This window comes from Piliocolobus tephrosceles, chromosome 15 (genome assembly GCF_002776525.5).
Source record: "Piliocolobus tephrosceles isolate RC106 chromosome 15, ASM277652v3, whole genome shotgun sequence".
NCBI classification, from domain to species: domain Eukaryota; kingdom Metazoa; phylum Chordata; class Mammalia; order Primates; family Cercopithecidae; genus Piliocolobus; species Piliocolobus tephrosceles.
In genome coordinates, this window is record NC_045448.1 from 75,238,136 (window position 1) to 75,256,214 (window position 18,079).

The window sequence follows — 18,079 nt, forward strand, 5'->3', positions numbered from 1 at the left end:
TCAAAACTGATATATTTTTAATAGCTTCCCCTTCCAATAAGCCTTCTATGCTAAATATCTTCAATACACCTTTAAAAAATTATATTTTATTTTAGGTTCTGGGATACATGTACAGAATGTGCAGGTTTGTTACATAGGTAAATGTGTGCCATGGTGGTTTGCTGTACTTATCAACCTATCACCTAGGTATTAAGTCCCACATGCATTAGCTATTAGTCCTGATGTTCTCCCTCCTCCCGCCCCCTCAACAGGCCCCAGTGTGTGTTATTACCCTCCCTGCATCCATGTGTTCTCATTGTTCAGCTCCCACTTATGAGTGAGAACATGCGGTCTTTGGTTTTCTATTCCTGTGTTAGTTTGCTGAGCATGACAGCTTCCAGCTTCCTCCATGTCTCGGCAAATGACATGATCTCATTCCTTTTTATGGCTGCATAGTATTCCATGGTGTGTATGTACCACATTTTTTAAAATTCAGTCTGTCACTGATGGGCACTTGGGTTGGTTCCAAGTTTTTGCTATCATGAACAGTGCTGCAATAAACACATGAATGAATGTATCTTTATAATGGAATGATTTATATTCCTTTTGGTATATACCTAGTAATGGGATTGCTGGGTCAAATAGTATTTCTCAGTGTGCCTTCTTGATCACTCTGTACTCTACTCTTTTTTGCCCTAGCATTAAAGTGCCATTCTTAGTTTCATTTAATGCATTTTGCTTCAAATTCAACCTTGTCTACAATTGATCATAATTCTCTTTGTTTAGTTTGCCTTTGCCTAGTATACGTTTGCCCACCCTTTTATTTTCAACCTTTCTGAATCACTTTGTTGTAGCTGTGCCTCTTGAAAACGACAGATTTGCTTTGTGATCAAGTCTGTCTGTAAGTTCTTTTTTTTTTTGAGCCGGAGTCTCGCTCTGTCACCCAGGCCGGAGTGCTGTGGCCGGATCTCAGCTCACTGCAAGCTCTGCCTCCCGGGTTCACACCATTCTCCTGCCTCAGCCTCCTAGGTAGCTGGGACTACAGGCGCTGCCACCTTGCCCGGCTAGTTTTTTGTAGTTTTTAGTAGAGACGGGGTTTCACCGTGTTAGCCAGGATGGTCTCGATCTCCTGACCTCGTGATCCGCCCATCTCGGCGTCCCAAAGTGCTGGGATTACAGGCTTGAGCCACCGCGCCCGGCTTGTCTGTCTGTAAGTTCTAAAAAGCATCTGATATGACAGATATGTTTGTTTTTAGTTATATTATTTTATGGTATACTCTTTATTTTTATAGCTTTTAGAAAATCACTTTACCGTATATTTTATTTTCATTTTTTCTGTATGTTTGTCTTGTCATGATTAGGAAAGCCTGTATTTCTGCTTTAGTGACTATCTTTATAACTCTGTGTAATTCCCTTAAGTTAATCTTTAGCAGTATCTATTAATTCACCACTATGGAAACAACAAAATTAGTGTATTTCCTTTTATTACTCTTACTCTCCCTTTACTGCAGCACTAAATTATAGTTTATTATATTATCTCTCTTGGGGTTTACCTTTATGCTGTTTAATATATTATATCTCTATTATTTGTCACCTTGAAGTGATTCCATTTGAATGCCAGCTATTAAGAATGAGAAAATAAGTATTATAGCTAAATTAGAATACTCTGAGTCCTAATATCTCATTGTAGATAACATATGATTTAAATAAGTTTTTTATTATGAAAAAGTAAAAGAATTGGGAAGATCTTCACAATAAGGGCATTCTTCTGAAACCCTGTTTTGAGGGGAAATGAATCATTCTGGTTGGAATTATTTATATTAGGGGTGCAATGGATATAAAAGGAATTTTAATATTAATTATGAATCTCCTGTCATGACTCCTTATAAAACATTCAGAATTATTTGATTATACTCAAAAATTAAATATGAGAGGATATATTGAGGTATTCATTCTGAGTAAGATTTCCCACATGCTATCTTTCTCCATTTATATTTTAAGCTGCTTCTGCAGATAGAAAATGTCAGATATTTATACAGGTCAGTGACAATGGATTTAAGGTCATGTTTTTCCGTAAGTAAAGATTGGATTGTTCTACACATAAGGTAATAGCACTGTTTCAGCAATTTTCTTGAGCTTTTAACTAGGGTTGAACTTACTGTTCAGTTGGAAAGAAATTTTGGCTTTCAATTTTTCCTGAGAAACCAGTGAGGAGTCTGATCCTGGTTAAAAACCTATGTGTGATTTTTTTCAAGCCTGACCATAGGCAATTACAAATAATTTACTTGGCAGGCCTCATGGGGGAAAAGCTGCCTTTGCCACACCAGACTTGGTACACAGCCAATGCACTGCATTCTCTGAAGGGAGTTGCAGTCAAGGATTCAGAACCCCTGGCTGGTCATGTTCTTGGAATATTTGTATTCCTAGCTCTGGTACTTTCATTTCTAGCTCTCTTCATCTGAGGCCTTGGGCCAAGTCCTCCTTAGGCCTTCCTTAAGACCTCCTTGTGGGGGAAGGGAGAAGGAAGCCTTAAAGACACTTTTCCCTACTCTGAGTCAGTACTCTGTACTTTTCCACTCCTAGCCTTCCCTCCTTGCCCTCCCATCAACCCCAGGGTGCATAAAATTGCCAGAGCCTTTTGTTCGGGACTCCTTCAACAGTGAAACTATTCCCATGTCTGCACTTATCCTCAACCAGTGCACAGTTTCATGGAGGAAATGGAAAAGGGGGAGTAGGCACTTTCTCCAGTTTAGATTCTTGCTTATACTATTATTGTAAATAAAGGCTTACCCTTTCATTTGTGTCTTAATGTCGTTAATCAGCTACTATGACAGCTCAGCTCTTTCCCAGCTTAGTTGAGCTTCTGACAAGTCAATGGTTTCTAGTGTAAAGCTATCTGCCTTTTCTAGTGATGTGATTAAAAGATGAAGGGATTCAACTAGGTCCAAATGTACCGAGGAGTGCCAGAGGTATATAACATAGCCACCTGAGGAGTTAAAATAATCATTTTACCCTTGTTTGGGACATGGGCTCATTTCCTAAGAAATCTTTTATACTGGCTATCTTCCATTTGCCCTTCCAGATCATTCTCTACTTTTCTCTACACTATTTTGTGCCCTAGGGAGGTGATCCATAGGGACTGATTCAATGAGGTCATTCACACTCTTGCTTCCAGCTGGCTTTGGCCAATGGCAGGCACCAGCAGGAGATCTGCATGTGGGAGGAAAGTGAGGTCAGGGTATTTCATCTCCTGGCTTCCTCCTCAAGAGATTGCCACAGGATGGCTGCGTCCTTCTTCTGAAGGCAACATGATTCTTTGCTTGACCAAACTTTAGTCAGGCTTCTAAACCTTTTCTTAGGCCCATCTGTGCACTTCCTTATAAAATTTAGTTTTAGCAAAGAACCCTGCTAAGTCAGTTTGGCGAGAGTCCCCTATTCGTAATGTCTGATAATTCTCAGTATCTGACTGGGTTCCTCATCCTGCACTATCCCCCAGGTGATGTCTGATCACCCTGGCCTGTTTTCAGCAAGAATCCTGTAAGTCAGTTTAGCCAGAATTCCCATTACCCCTGATGTTTCCTCTTAGTAATTATCTATCCACTGATCCCCATACACTCCTTGGCTATATATTCCCACTTGCTTGTACCATATTCAGAATTGAGCCCAATCTCTCTTTCCCATTGCAACATTCCATTGTCATGGTCCTTATACCCATCAATGGATTTCCAAGGGATCAATGCTATGGTCCCTTTATTTAGGATCATAACAACATACCTATCGTGTTCGTCCTCAATAAGGTATTTCTTACCATAATTTAACAAGTGTCGTGAATAACTTTTTCTTTAATAAAGGCCAAAGATCCTGTCAGGCAGCCCTCTTCAAACAGTTCCCTCCTCTTCAGTCCTAGAGGTGGTATGCCTATTGCACCATCTAAACTCTCCCCACACCTATGTAAATATTCCCTTCTATATTTCTTTGAAAATTATTTGGTTTGAATGTGCCATCTATCTGTTTCTTCCTAGCAATTTGACTGACTTAACAGCTCCTTATATAAATACTCAATTAAAAAGGAAAATAAAATCTAAAATACTTTTTAAAGTTATAAGCTAAAAGATAACAATAGATTTTAAAAGCCACATCGAATACATACATCAATAAGCAAACATATATTAGGATAAAAGTGAAAGTCATGGAAAAAACATTTAGCATGATGCCATGTATGCAGTAAGCACTCCATAATATCTGCTTAATGTTATTAACATATTAGCAAATAGAGCGATTTCTCTGAATTGAGTGTCTGAAAATGACCAACAAATGTCTTGTATATTTGTAATAAGAGGGTTGGTGGTTACTATAGAGGCAATTTCGTAAGGGCAAAACTACCAATGGGAATTACCTGAGGATTGAGCTCCCTCTCAGAAATCCAGGCTCTTACCACGTGACTTAAGGTGTTGGTATATCACCAGAAGGGAACCATGGTGGTTTTAAATATGTTTACAAATTCTTTTACATACTTCTCCTCAAAGGGTAATACAAAATTCTTTGGATTTTCTAAATAGACCATCACATCATCTACAAATAGGGACAATTTTACTTCTTCCTGTCCAAGCTGCATGCCTTTTATTCCCTTTTCTTACCTCATTGTGCTGCCTAGGACTTCTAGTACTATGCTGAGGAGTACTAAGAGCAGACATCTTTGTCTTGGCTCAATCTTAGCAGGAAAGCATTCAGTCTTTCACGATTAAATATGGCATTAGCTGTAGGTTTATCATGAGTGGGTGTTGAACTTTGTCAAATCCTTATTCTACTTCAATTGATATAATCACATGGTTTTCTTCTTTAGCTTTTTAATATGGTGTACTACTTTGGTTGATTTTCAAATATTGAATCAATTTTGCATCCCTGAAATAAGTTCTACTTGGTTATGGTGTATAATTCTTTTTAATTGCTGAATTCTATTTTTTAATATTTTGTTAAGTTTTATGTGATCTATGTTCATGAGGGATATTGGTCTTCGGTTTTCTTTTTTTGTACTGTCTTAGTCTATTTTTGGGATAAAAAATAGCCTCATAAAATGAGTTGGGAAGTATTTCCTTCTTTTATATTTTCTGGAAGAGATTATGTAGAATTGATGTTATTTTTCTTTAAATGTTTAGTAGAATTCTTCAATAAAACCATCTGGGTCTGAAGATTTCTTTTTCAGAAATTTAAAAATCATGAATTCAATTTCTTTAATGGTTATAGGGTCATTCAAGCTATGTGTTTCATATTGGGCAATTGTGATAGTTTGTGCTTTTCAAGGAACTGGTCCATTTCATCTAAGTTGTTAGATTTATGTATGTAAAGGTATTTGTAGTATTCTCTTATTATCCTTTGGAATAACAAGGGCCTATAATGACACTCCCCTGTTTCATTCCTGATATTGGTAATTTATATTTTCTTTTTCTATTTTCCTTGTCATTCTTGCCAGAGGTTTGTTAATTTTATTGATCTTTTCAAAGAATCAACTACTTTTCATTAATTTTCTCTATTTTATGTTTTCAATTTCACTTATTTTTGCTCTTCATTATTTCCTTCCTTTTGCTTGTTTTGAGTTCATTTTGCTTTTCCTTTTCTAGTTTCTTGAGGTGGGAGTTTATATTACTGATTTGACTTTTTTCTTTTCTAATGTAAGCATTTTAGTGCCATAAATGTCCTTCTCAACACTGCTTTAGCTGCATCCCACAAATTTTGATATTTGTATTTTCATTTACCTTTAGTTCAATGTTGTTGTCTTTTAAAATTTCCCTTGACATATTGCTTTTTGACCAATGGATTATTTAGAAGTGTGTTGTTTAGTTTCCAAGTGTTTGGGGGAATTTTTCTGTTATGTTTCTGTTATAGATTTTTATCTTGATTCATTGTGTCAGAGAATATACTATGTATGATTTCAATTTTTAAAATTTAAGTTTCTTTCCTTCATGGCCCATGGTATGGTCTAGTTTGGCAAATGTTCCATAGGTGCTTGAAAAGAATGTGCATTCTGCTTGTTGTTGGGTGGAATATTATATAAATGTCAATTAGATCCTGTTGGCTGATGTTTTTCTGTATCCTTATCGATGTTCTACAATTGTTGAAAGAGGGACACTGAATCTAACTATAATTGTGGATTTACCTATTTCTTCTTTTAGATCAATCAATTTTTGCTCCACATATTTTATAGTTTCTGCTGTTTAGTGCATACACATTTAGGATTTCTGTATCTTCTTGGTGGATTGACCTTTTCATCATTGTCTAATGTCCCTCTCTGTACCTGGTATTCTTCGATCTGAAATCTGTTTCATCTGATATATTAATAAAGCCACTCCTGCTTTGTTTTGGTTAATGTTTGCATGATATATCCCTTTCCATTCTTTTACTTTCAGCCTACATTTATTGTGTTTGAAGTTAGTTTCTTTTAGACAGGATATAGTTGGGTCATTTAAAAAATTAACTCTGCCAAGCTCTTTTAATTGACGTTTTTAGGCCACTCACATTTAATGTAACTATTGATATGTTAGCCTGCCAATTTATTTGTTGTTTCCTGCTTGTTCCCTCTGTTTTTAGTTTCTTTGTTTTCTTTTATATACCTTCCAATGGGCTATTGGAATATTTTTAAAATACTCTATTTTTATTTATCTATGGTGTTTCTGAGTGTATTTCTTTGTATAGGTTTTTTAGTGGTGGCCCTAATTATCATATTGTACACAGAAACTTAACAAGAGTCAACTGGTGCCAACATCTTACCAGTTCAAATGAAGTGTAGAAACCTTAGCTCCCTTTATATCACTTTCCCCTCCTTTGTTTATAATATAATTGTCTTAGGTATTTCCTCTACATATATCTGAAACTCCTGGGCTCAAGTGATCCTCCTGCCTCAGCCTCCCAAAGTGCTAAGATTATAGGTGTGAGTCACCATGCTCAGCCTCAAGATTTCATCTTTAACAATAGTTTTTATATGATGTGCCATAATGTAGTTTTCTTTATGTTTCTTGTGCATGGCATTCAATGATTGCTTAAATTTGTGGGTTTGGAGTTTTTTATCAAAATTAGAAACATTCTGGCCATTTTTTAAAGGTATTTTTTCTGTCCCCTGTTCCGCTCCTTTGGAGACTTTAATTACACATATATTAGATGGCTTGAAGTTGTCCCAGAGCTCAATTATGCTCTATTCATTTAAAAAAATGATTATTTTCTTTCTGTGTTTCATTTTGAATAGTTTCTATTCCCATGTCTTCATGTTCACTGATCTTTTCTTTCGTAATGCCTAATCTGCCAATAATCCCATCTAGTGTATTTTCCATGCCAGAAATTGTAGTTTTCCTCTCTAAAAGTTTGATTTGGAACTTTTAAAATATCTTCTATATCTCCACTTAGCTTTTTGAACACATGGAACCCAATTACAACAATTGTCTTAATGTCCTCATTTGCTAATTCTAACATTTATGTTACTTCTGGGTCAGCTTTGATTAATAATTTCTTCATAAGTCATAAAATCCTGCTTCTTTGCATGCCTATTTAAGTTTTAATTGAATGCCAGACAGTATGAATTTTACCTTAATGGGTGCTAGATAGTTTTGTATTTCTATAAATATTCTTGAGCTTTGTTCTGGGATAGTTGTTACCTGGAAACAGTTTGACACTTAGGATCTTGTGTTATGTTAGGTAGTCTTGCGCAGTACTAAGTCTTGGGCTATTTTATGCCCTACTATTAAGGCAAGATCTTTTTGAGTCCTCTACCCAATGTATCATGAATTATGAGGATTTCCAGCTTGGCTGATGAAAACAGGTATTATTCCAGTTGTGAGTATCAGGCACCATTGTCTCTAGTCTTTTAGGGTGGCTCCTTCTTTGGCCTTGGGTAGTTTCCTCATGTGCATGTACTGATCAGTACTCTGCTGAATACTCAAGGGGGACCCTCTTCGGGTCTTTATAGAGTTCTGTATGTAGCTCTCTCCTTTCCTCTATGTAGCTCTTTCTCCTCTAGCTATTAATAACTTGGTCTCCCTGAAGTCCCAGATCCATATCCTTGACTCAAGGAAACCACTGGCACCCACCCCTAGGTTCTCCCTCTCTGCATTGTGGTTTGGAAACTTTCTTAAGGCAGTAAGCTGGGACAATTCTTTTTTTTGAGACGGAGTCTTGCTCTGTTGTCCAGGCTGGAGTGCAGTGGCACAATCTCGGCTCACTACAACCTCCGCCTCCTGGGTTCAAGCGATTCTCCCGCCTCAGCCTCCCAAGTAGCTGGGATTACAGGCAGCTGCCATCATGTCTGGCTAATTTTTGTATTTTTGCAGAGGCGGGGTTTTACCATGTTGGCCAGACTGGTCTTGAACTCCTGACCTCAGGTGATCTGCAAGCTGGGACAATTCTAAGTCCCACCTCATTTACTTCCTGTCTCCTGGGGGTTTTGTTCTTTGCTGCGTGATGTCCACTGTTTTGAAAAGTGTTTTTCATAGGTTTTATCCAGTTTTTTTTTATTGTTTTAGGCAGGAGGGTAAATCTGCTTGCAGTTATTCTACATAGGGTAGAACAGTGACTTGCTTCCAATGAACAGAATGTGCAGGAAGTGACATGTTACTTTTGAGACTAAGACAGAAAAGATATTTTGGCTTCTTCATTGGTCTCCCTCTCTTTTGGATCAGTTGTTCTGGGAGAAGCCCACTGCCACAAATTAAGGACATTCACGCAGTCCTTTGGAGAGATCCAAGTAGTCAGGAAATAAGAATTTCTGCCAACAGCTAAGTGAATATGCCATCTTACAACTGGATCCTCCAGCCTCAATCAAGCTTTCAGATGACTGACATCTTGGTCACAACCTCATGAGGGACCCCAAGCCTGATCTACCTAAGCCACTTATGAATTCCTAACTCATAGTAACTATGAGATAATGTTTATTAATTTAGACCACTACATTTTGGGATAATTTGTTACACAGCAATAAATAATGAATAGAGGTACCAAATTATGCTCAAACCGTAGAAAGGATCAGTTGAATTTTTAAAATAATTTTATCCTTTTCCCATCCCCAACCCAGCCTAAGTAACAATGCACAGACAAAATCCCCACACTTAGCACTTGGAGCATTTATACTCAAAACTTTCCCTGTGTGACTTTTGTCAAGAAATAAACCGTGAGTTGTAAGCCTAAGGTTGTGTCAAAGCAACCAGGGTAGGTTCTAACTCAGGAAGCATAGCGTAATATATATTATTTTCATTCTTTATAGTATCAACAGAGATGTTATCATTCCACTTCCAATGAGGGAAACTAAGGCATTAATCAAAAAATAAATAGATTCCAGTCATATATTACTTACATAATTCAGCAATGGATTTATGAAATTTCCTCTTTTGGAAATCTTAAATAAGACTTACATCTGTTTGATAACATATATTAGCAGCAAGGCTACCTCAAGGAAGGAGATGCATAGAACCTCTGGAAGTCTTTCTCATCGCTATGATTCTGAATTTTATACAAGGGAGAAAGGGAAGATTGAAATTTTGAGGAGGAGCATAGATAATTGTTTATGTATAAAGGAGCTTTGTAAAAACACTGCCCCGGCCCAGTGATTGCCTTCCATAACCCTAGGGGGCAGTTTCACCTGAGTCTATGTGGAATGTAGAAAAAATATTTTCATGTTTTTGCATAGTTAGGGCTTTCTGAGCAAAGAAAACTGGTACCTGGGTTAAAGGGCAAGTCTTGGAATTTAAAAGATGATTGAATAGCCAGAGACCTCAGAAGAGATTTAGAGGCTTCCCTCTTTGTGTGTTTACATTTCAAAGGGCATAAAAGGAGTCAGTTGTTTACATTTCAAACGTCTGTCAATGTCAAGGTTTCTCTCCCTCTCTCTGGAGTGGAAAGGGACAGCTTGTAGCCTATTTATACTCCCAGATTAGTAATTTTGGGGTTTCTCTTCAACAGTGCATACCCCTATATATGCAGGATGTCCTCTGGCTCTCATGGTGTCACTCGGGGGCTATAGTGTGTGGAGAAGTAGTGGGGTTATTGTTGTAAGTATTAATAACTGTGATCTCTATTCCAGAAACCTTACCACTGTATTTCCTTTCAGGATAAAATGAATAAATATAGATATACATACCACAAAAGGGAGGATGCACTCATGCTGATCTTGTACCATGTACAAACTGAACAGGGACATGCGGCTGGGGCCCATCAAGCTGCAGGCTAGAGAAAAGAAGTTCTGCAGAGCCTCACAGAGGTTGGCGCAGATGTCACCCCAGGACGGTAGAGCAATGTGCACAATGAGAAGCCGTGGAGGTTGCTGGTCAATCTGAGTGTAAGCGGAGGGCCCTTTACCAGTAGTTCGCCCAGGATGCATGGCAGCAAAACCAGAGGCGGAACTGTAGCCACCAGCTGGATATTGTTTACACCTATAGGGAAGGAGAAACCACTGGTTTTCAAACTGAATTGTGTGTGCTCTGTTGAAATATAAAACGCAGGTTGAGGGAAACAATCCAGAAAGGAGTCAGATTGGGTACTAAAGCTTGTCCAGGCCATCCTTTTTTTTTTTTTTTTTTTTTTTGAGACAGAGTCTCCTGCTGTCACCAGGCTAGAGTGCAGTGGTATGATCTCGGCTCACTGCAACCTCCACCTCCCAGGTTCAAGCAATTCTGCTTTAGCTTCCTGAGTAGTTGGGATTACAAGCACGTGCCACCACACCCAGCTAATTTTTGTATTTTTAGAGATGGGGTTTCACCATGTTGGCCAGGATGATCTTGATCTCTTGACCTCATGATCCACCTGCCTCGGTCTCCCAAAGTGCTGGGATTACAGGCGTGAGCCACCGCACCCAGCCCAAGTCATCCTATTTTAACAGCTCCCAAGAGATCTAGATGTCTGCCTATAATATAAGCCTGAGAATGTTTAGAGATGCTGAGTGGAACTAATCAAAAGTTACACCAAAAAACTCAAGCTTCTGTCTCAAAGTAAGCTATCTGCCCTCATAAACTTTGTTTCTTTATTAGCATTTATTGCACTCTATTATAATTTGTTTCTATGACTCCCTCTCCCACTATATTGTAACCTTTCCAAGGGTAGAGAACCTGTCTTGCTGATTTTATTCATCAATGCCTAGTATATGTGTGTTTAGTACCTAACGAATAATTCTTAAAAATGAAAATATGACTACATTTCTCCTTAATTAAATTCTTTGGTTGTCTGAATCTCTTATAAGGTAAAATTTAAACTCTCTTTGAGATCTGTCATTACTTGATTGTTAGCCTCATTAAAAACTGTTTTTCACCTCAAGGTTTTCATGGAAATAATACCAAATATATTCGCTTTAGTGCATTTGCTCATGCTGCTTCTCTGCCTCCAATACTCCCGCCTTCTTTCTTTACTGGCTACTTATACTTATCCCCAGGATTCAGATTAGGAAGTGAGAACAAATGAGAATGAAGAACCAATATAAGGAATGAGAAAGGGACATCATTACAAATGCTCAAACATGAAAAGGGTTATAAGAGGACATAATGAATAGCTTTATCCTAATAAGTTTGATAAAATGGACAAATTCCTAGAAAAATGTATCTAACCAAACCAAAGAAATTTTAGAAACCTAAATACTCTATAACTATTAAGGAAATGTAATCAGTAATCAAATATCTTCCCACAAAGTAAGTCAGAGGACCAGATGATTTCACTGATGAGCTCCATCAAACTTGCAAAGATCAAGAATTTCAATTTTTTTTTTTTTTTTTTTTTTTAGAGATGGGGTCTTGCCATGTTGCCCAAGCTGGTCTCAAACCCCTGGGCTCAAGTGATCCACCTACCTCAGCCTCCTGAAGTGCTGGGATTATAGGTGTGAGCCACTGTGCCCAGCCAAGAATTTCAATCTTAAATTATTTTAAGAACAGAAGAAGGAGGCCGGGCGCGGTGGCTCAAGCCTGTAATCCCAGCACTTTGGGAGGCCGAGACGGGCGGATCACGACGTCAGGAGATCGAGACCATCCTGGCTAACACGGTGAAACCCCGTCTCTACTAAAAAATACAAAAAACTAGCCGGGCGAGGTGGCGGGCGCCTGTAGTCCCAGCTACTGGGGAGGCTGAGGCAGGAGAATGGCGTAAACCCGGGAGGCGGAGCTTGCAGTGAGCTGAGATCCGGCCACTGCACTTCAGCCCGGGCGACAGAGCGAGAAGACTCCGTCTCAAAAAAAAAAAAAAAAAAAAGAAAAAAAAGAAGGAAAACCCCTCATTAATCTTTTTTTTTTTTTTTTTTTAAGATGGAGTTTCGCTCTTGTTGCCCAGGCTGGAGTGCAATGGCATGATCTCGGCTCACTGCAACCTCCACCTCCTGGGTTCAAGCGATTCTCCTGCCTCAGCCTTCTGGATAGCTGGGATTACAGGCATGTGGAACCATGCCTGGCTAATTTTGTATTTTTAGTAGAGACAGGGTTTCTCCATGTTGGTCATGCTGGTCTCACACTCCTGAATTCAGGTGATCTGCCCGCCTTGGCCTCCCAAAGTGCTGGGATTACATAGGCATGAGCCACGGCACTTGGCCTCCTCAATTAATTTTATAAGGTTAGCACAACCTTTGAAAGTGAAACCAGATAAAGGTGTAATAAGAAAAAAAATTATAGGATAATCTCACCCATAAACTTGTAAAAATGCTAAATAAAATAGAGAGAGATTGAAACTAATAATATATAAAAAGAATAACAGCAGGACCAAGTTGAGTTTATCCCAAGAACATAAGGTTGACATAACATTAGAATATCAATCACATCATTCATCACATTAAATAAGTAAATGAGAAAAATGATATGATCATCCCAATAGGTGCAAAAAAAAGCCTCTGTTTAAAACCCAACATTTGTGCATGATAAAGACTGAGTAAGAATAGATGATAGGAATAATCTGATAAAATGTATTTACAAAAATGGAGAGCAAACATCATTCTTCATGGTGATATGTTGAAAGCTTTCCATGCAAGAGAAGGAGCATGCTATCATCACTTCTATTCAGCATTATAGTGAAGGTAGTAATGAGGTAAGACAAATAAATAAAAGGCATTGCAATGGAAGAAAGAAAACTGTCATTGTGTGCCAATGACTGTGTACATAGAAAATCTAAGATAATCTACAGCTTTATAACTTTTCCCAAAAGATCTCCTTGTCGTCAAATTTTAGTCTTAGGGATCTGTTAATTTTTAAATATTAATTTACATTTCAAAGAACTACCGATGACAAAGTTTCTCTCCCTTTCTCATCTTTTTAAATTTCATTTTTAGTTTGTTGCTAATGTATAAAAATATAATTAATTTAAACAATTTTTTATAGAGATGGGGTCTTGCTATGTTGCCCAGGTTGGTCTTGAACTTCTGAGCTCAACCAATCCAACCAGCTCTGCCACCCAAAGCGCTGGGATTACAGGCATGAACCACTGTGCCCAGCTATAATTAATTTTTGTATATTGATTTTATATTTAACAACCTTGCTGCACTCTCCTACTAATTATAATAATTTATCTGTAGAACTTTTTGGATTTTTTGTTCTTAATCATATAATCTTTAAATAATCATATATACCAGGATACATGAAAAAAAGTCAGATCATAGCAGCCAAAGACTATTAGTAACAATCTTATTCACAATTGCCCAAAACTGAAAAAAACACAAATGTCGATCTACATTAAAATGGATAAATCATAGTATATTTCCACACACAGCAATGAAGATGAATGAACTACAGTTGCATGTGGCAACGTGGGATTCTAAGAAACATAACATTGAGTAAAAGCAGCAAGACACAAAGAATACATACACATGTAGCATGATTTCATCTACATAGATTTTAAAAATAAGCAAAAGTAGCTATATTGTTTAGAGAAGCATACACAGTGATAAAACTATAAAGAAAAGCAAAGAAATTATTATCACAAAAATGACAGTAGTGCTTTTCCCTAGGAAGGAATGAAGGCATTATGATGAGAAGAGACAAAAGAAGGGGGTCCCAGGGTGTTGGTAATGTTCAAATTTTTTTTTTTTTTTTTTGACACAGGGTCTTACTCCATCGCCTAGGCTGGAGTGCAGCAGTGGCCCAATCTCAGCTCACTGCAACCTCCACCTCCCAGGCTCAAGTGATCCTCCCACCTCAGTGTCCTAAGTACCTGGCACTACAGGCATGCACCACAATGCCTCGCTAATTTTTGTGTTTTTTTTTTTTTGGTAGAGACAGGGTTTTGCCATGTTGCCCAGGCTGGTCTCAAACTCCTGGGCTCAAGCGATAACTCCCACCTTGGCCTCCCAAAGTACTGGGATTACGGGATGAGCCACCATTTCCAGCCTAATGTTCTATTTCTTGATCTTTATTGTGGATATCGGGTGTTCACTTTATACTATTAAACTATACATTCATGTTTTATGACATTTTCTGTATATATGTTATATTTAATAATAAAAATATTTTTAAAAGAACATTAGGACAATCAAAAGAAAACATAAAAGAAACATGATAAAAAAGATAGCTAAAAAATATGTCCCCACCTCTGAGAACTAAAATCATTCTATATAATTGTTTTTAGCTAAAGAATGTAGGGAAAATTAAAGCTTCTTTAATTTCCTCTGTGACCAAGAGAAAGATAATTACGATAATTTTCAGAAACACTTTGGAATTTAGAATCTTTAAAAATGATCTAAGAATACATAGATAGATGTATTTCCCCAGATGAATCTGTGAAGTTATTCACTTCAAACTTCCCTTTTTGAATGGTGGAAGTCAGCATTTGTTCATTCAACATTTTAAAAAATTGAGTTCCAATTATGTGCTGGATACAGCTAGAAAAATAAATGAATGAATATGCTAATCTGTTGAAAGTTATCTTGAACCAGAAATCCAAATCAATTACTAATGTATTTGCCAAGAAAGCACATATTTTTAAACTGTACTTTAAGTACATGGGGCCAATTTCTACATGGAATGCTGAACTTGAAGCTGACACAGAGAAATTCACACAAATAGGCAGTTAGAGGCCTTATTTAATGTATAATTAAATTTAATTATCCATCTCCATCTCTCACTTCTGAAAATGTCATTTTAAAGTAGAGGCGGTCTTCATTTTGCATGGTTCCAGTATATAGATTTCAGTTACTACAGTTTAGTTAATTAACACCAGTTCTCCAACAACACAGTTCAAATTTCAGTTACCATGGAATATTAACTGTAATTACATAAAGTAGTATCTAGCTCTTCAGTTCACAAATTATTATAGTTATCAGTATTGATAGTATAGTATACTGATATCGTGTACTGATATAATATAGTGATCAGTGCATCATGATCAGTAATTAATTATATCACTTCTTTCAAAGTCTTTTGGTGACTGGTCACTGCAGATCCGTTATTCGGTTAAAGCGCAGACAGCAAAGTGCATAGTTGTGTCGCCTCCTTGTCTCCTAATGATAAGCCCACGTGATGTTTTACAAAAATGAAAATTGAAGGAGGAAACCAGCCAATAAAAAGTGCAGCAAAGAAATAAAAAATGATAATGCTGAGAGTGAAATCTGAATCTAACATAAGTGGAGTTAAAGGAGAAACAGCTGACTATGACAGTGTTTACACTGCCTCCAGTTGATAGACTCTAGAGAAGCAGCCAGAGGAATTTCGAGAAGGCAAACTTATCAACATACTTGAGGAAAGTCATTGTGATGAAAAGGATGAAAACGTCCTACAGAAAGGGTCACTGGCAAAAAGCTTCATTATTAAAGAAACTTTCAGAGATATTTTACAAAATTGAAGGTACAAAGGATAAAATGTAGGAAACCGACCCAAACTTAGAAAGAAGTATGACAGTTTGCCAAGACACACAAAAAATGTTTGCTCTCACAAGTTTTACTATGAGAAGCAAACAAGTACTGTTCAAACTACTCTTGATAAGTTTTTTTTTTCAACAAAACACTTTAGCTCTCAACGTTTCTAATGCTTTAAGTTAGTGTATGAAAGTTTTACTGTTTTACATTTCCCTATACATTTAGTAAGAAAGTTTTAGTGTTTTGACAATTTTTCAAGGTTATAGAACAACTGTAATTTTTCCCATTGGTGTTTAAGATCTCTTTGAATGGTTTCAGCTTGCAGTCATTTTTCAATCCCACACTAATGTGCAATTGGAAGACTGTATTTTAAATGAGGTAAGAGGCAGCTGTCTTCCTTACATCCTCAAACATCATCAATTCATGCATCTGATGTGTCTGGGCATAGTACTAAACAGGATCTGACCTTATTTTGACCCTACACTCTCCACTTTTGCCAAGAACACTCGCTTAATGATTTCTCCCTGCAAACTGTTTAAAACTGGAACTGGGCCTTGAACCACCCAAAACCACCAAGTTACACCCAAACTAAAAACCCTCCAAGGACTTCCAATTACACCACTGGAAACAAAATCCAAATTCTTTACGCTGGTCCTAAAGTTCTGCTTGTGCCTTCTGCCCAAATCTCCATCCTCACGCCAGGCCCTCCCCTGCTCGCAACCCGGGAGATCCACCTCTCACAGATCGGCCTCTCGCTGTGTCTCCCTCGGTGTATGTTCTGTTCCGTGCTGAGCTTTCTAGGTTAGGGCCCCTTTACACGCCCTCGTTCACTTTGTCACGTGATAAATGATTCAATGGTTCTCCCTCTGGCAGGGCCCCATTAAAGATTTCGTGGGCCCCTTCCTCCATTAAAAAAAGATTAAAAGAAGTTAATGGATTTTGTAGGCCCTAAAAATCTCATTTCCCCCTCCTGATGTGAGAAAAAAATCAAAACACTTTATTTGACTTTACGGGTTCACTTTAAACGAAATGAAAACATTCTCGTGGCCGGGCGTGGCGACTCACGCCTGTAAGCCCAGCACTTTGGGAGGCCTAGGTGGGCGGATCACGAGGTCAGGAGTTCGAGACCAGCCTGGCTAACATAGTGAAACCACGTCTCTACTAAAAATATTAAAAACTGGCAGGGCGTGGTGGCGGGAGCCTGTAATTCCAGCTACTCGGGGGGCTGAGGCAGGAGAATCGCTTGAACCCGGGAGGCAGAGGTTGCAGTGAGCCGAGATCACGCCATTGCACTCCAGCCTGGGCGACAAGAGTGAAACTCCGTCTCAAAAACAAAGCAAAACCAGAAGAAAAAAAAATATCGTGGCCCCCTGAAGCCTCGTGGTCCCTCGGCATGGGGCCTACCGTGCCTGATGGATCAGCAGCCTGGCCCTCGGGCCTGGGGGTCCCGCGGAGGAAGCTCCCGGCCCAGACTCCGCGCAGGCCTGGCCGCCCAGAACAGTATGCGGAGGGATGACCCGACAGCGATTTCGGAGCCTCTCTCTGGGCGTCAGTCCTGCCCCAGCACTCGTCACTGCCCGCGCAGCCAACACCTGCCTGGGGACTGGCCGGAGCTCTGCTCACGCCCAGCCTGAGAAGTGGTGCCCGCTGCTCTTGGCTGCCCTCAGCTGCCCTCCCTCCCCGAGGCGTGGAGAAGCGGCCCTGTCTTCGGAAGACTGAGGCGTACTCACCTGGTCCTCCCGGCTCTCAGCGTGCGCCTGCGCGTTCGGAGGCGCCCCACTCAGGCCGGCGGGGCTGGGTGCGAGTCTCACTGCGGTCAAGGCGGGGCCCGGCCGCCTCAGGGAGCGCTTCAGGTGACGCTTCAGGAAAACGGTCTCCAAGTCCCTAGACGCCCTGAGAACAGTCCTTCTTTGTCCCTTAGGTAGAATTTTGTCTATTTCTTGGAAATACTGTGCTAAACCTGACATTTTTTCTTTTTCTACCACTTCCCTCCCTGAAACATCCCAGTAGCGCCCCCACCGACCGTGTTCTTGGTTTTAACTTTTCCCTTCCACATCATTTCCTTCAGCCAGTCGCTCTTTTGTTCACTAAACATCTGTGGGCACATTACGTGCCGTGCGCTGTGCTAGGACTGGAGTACAGTGGATGTACAGACGATGGTCCCTGCCCTCATGGAAGTTATAGGCTACCTTCAGAAAGTTCTTTTAAGTCTTTTCAAACTCCTGTATTCCAAGAGGGTCTGTCCCTCTCTTCATATTCATTTTCGCTTATTTGAGGTTGATTCCTGTAGTCCCTTTGACGAACTCCAGGTGG

General features: G+C 39.0%; 1 protein-coding gene across 2 annotated transcripts in view; it reads right to left on the reverse strand.

Annotated features, from left to right (window-relative positions):
• The window catches only part of M1AP (meiosis 1 associated protein), a 96,795-nt gene extending 79,566 nt beyond the window's left edge, over positions 1–17,229 (reverse strand). The window contains exons 1-2 of one of the 2 annotated variants that reach the window (XM_023188046.2): positions 17,171–17,229; positions 10,097–10,388 (exon numbers count right to left, since the gene is read on the reverse strand). In XM_023188046.2, the coding sequence (XP_023043814.2) occupies positions 10,097–10,336 (240 nt within the window). In that variant the 5' untranslated portion in view covers positions 10,337–10,388; positions 17,171–17,229. Of the gene's footprint in view, positions 1–10,096; positions 10,389–17,170 lie in introns of those variants that run through there. The other variant, XM_023188047.3, reaches the window with a different exon arrangement.
• Between the last annotated feature and the right edge of the window lie 850 nt (positions 17,230–18,079).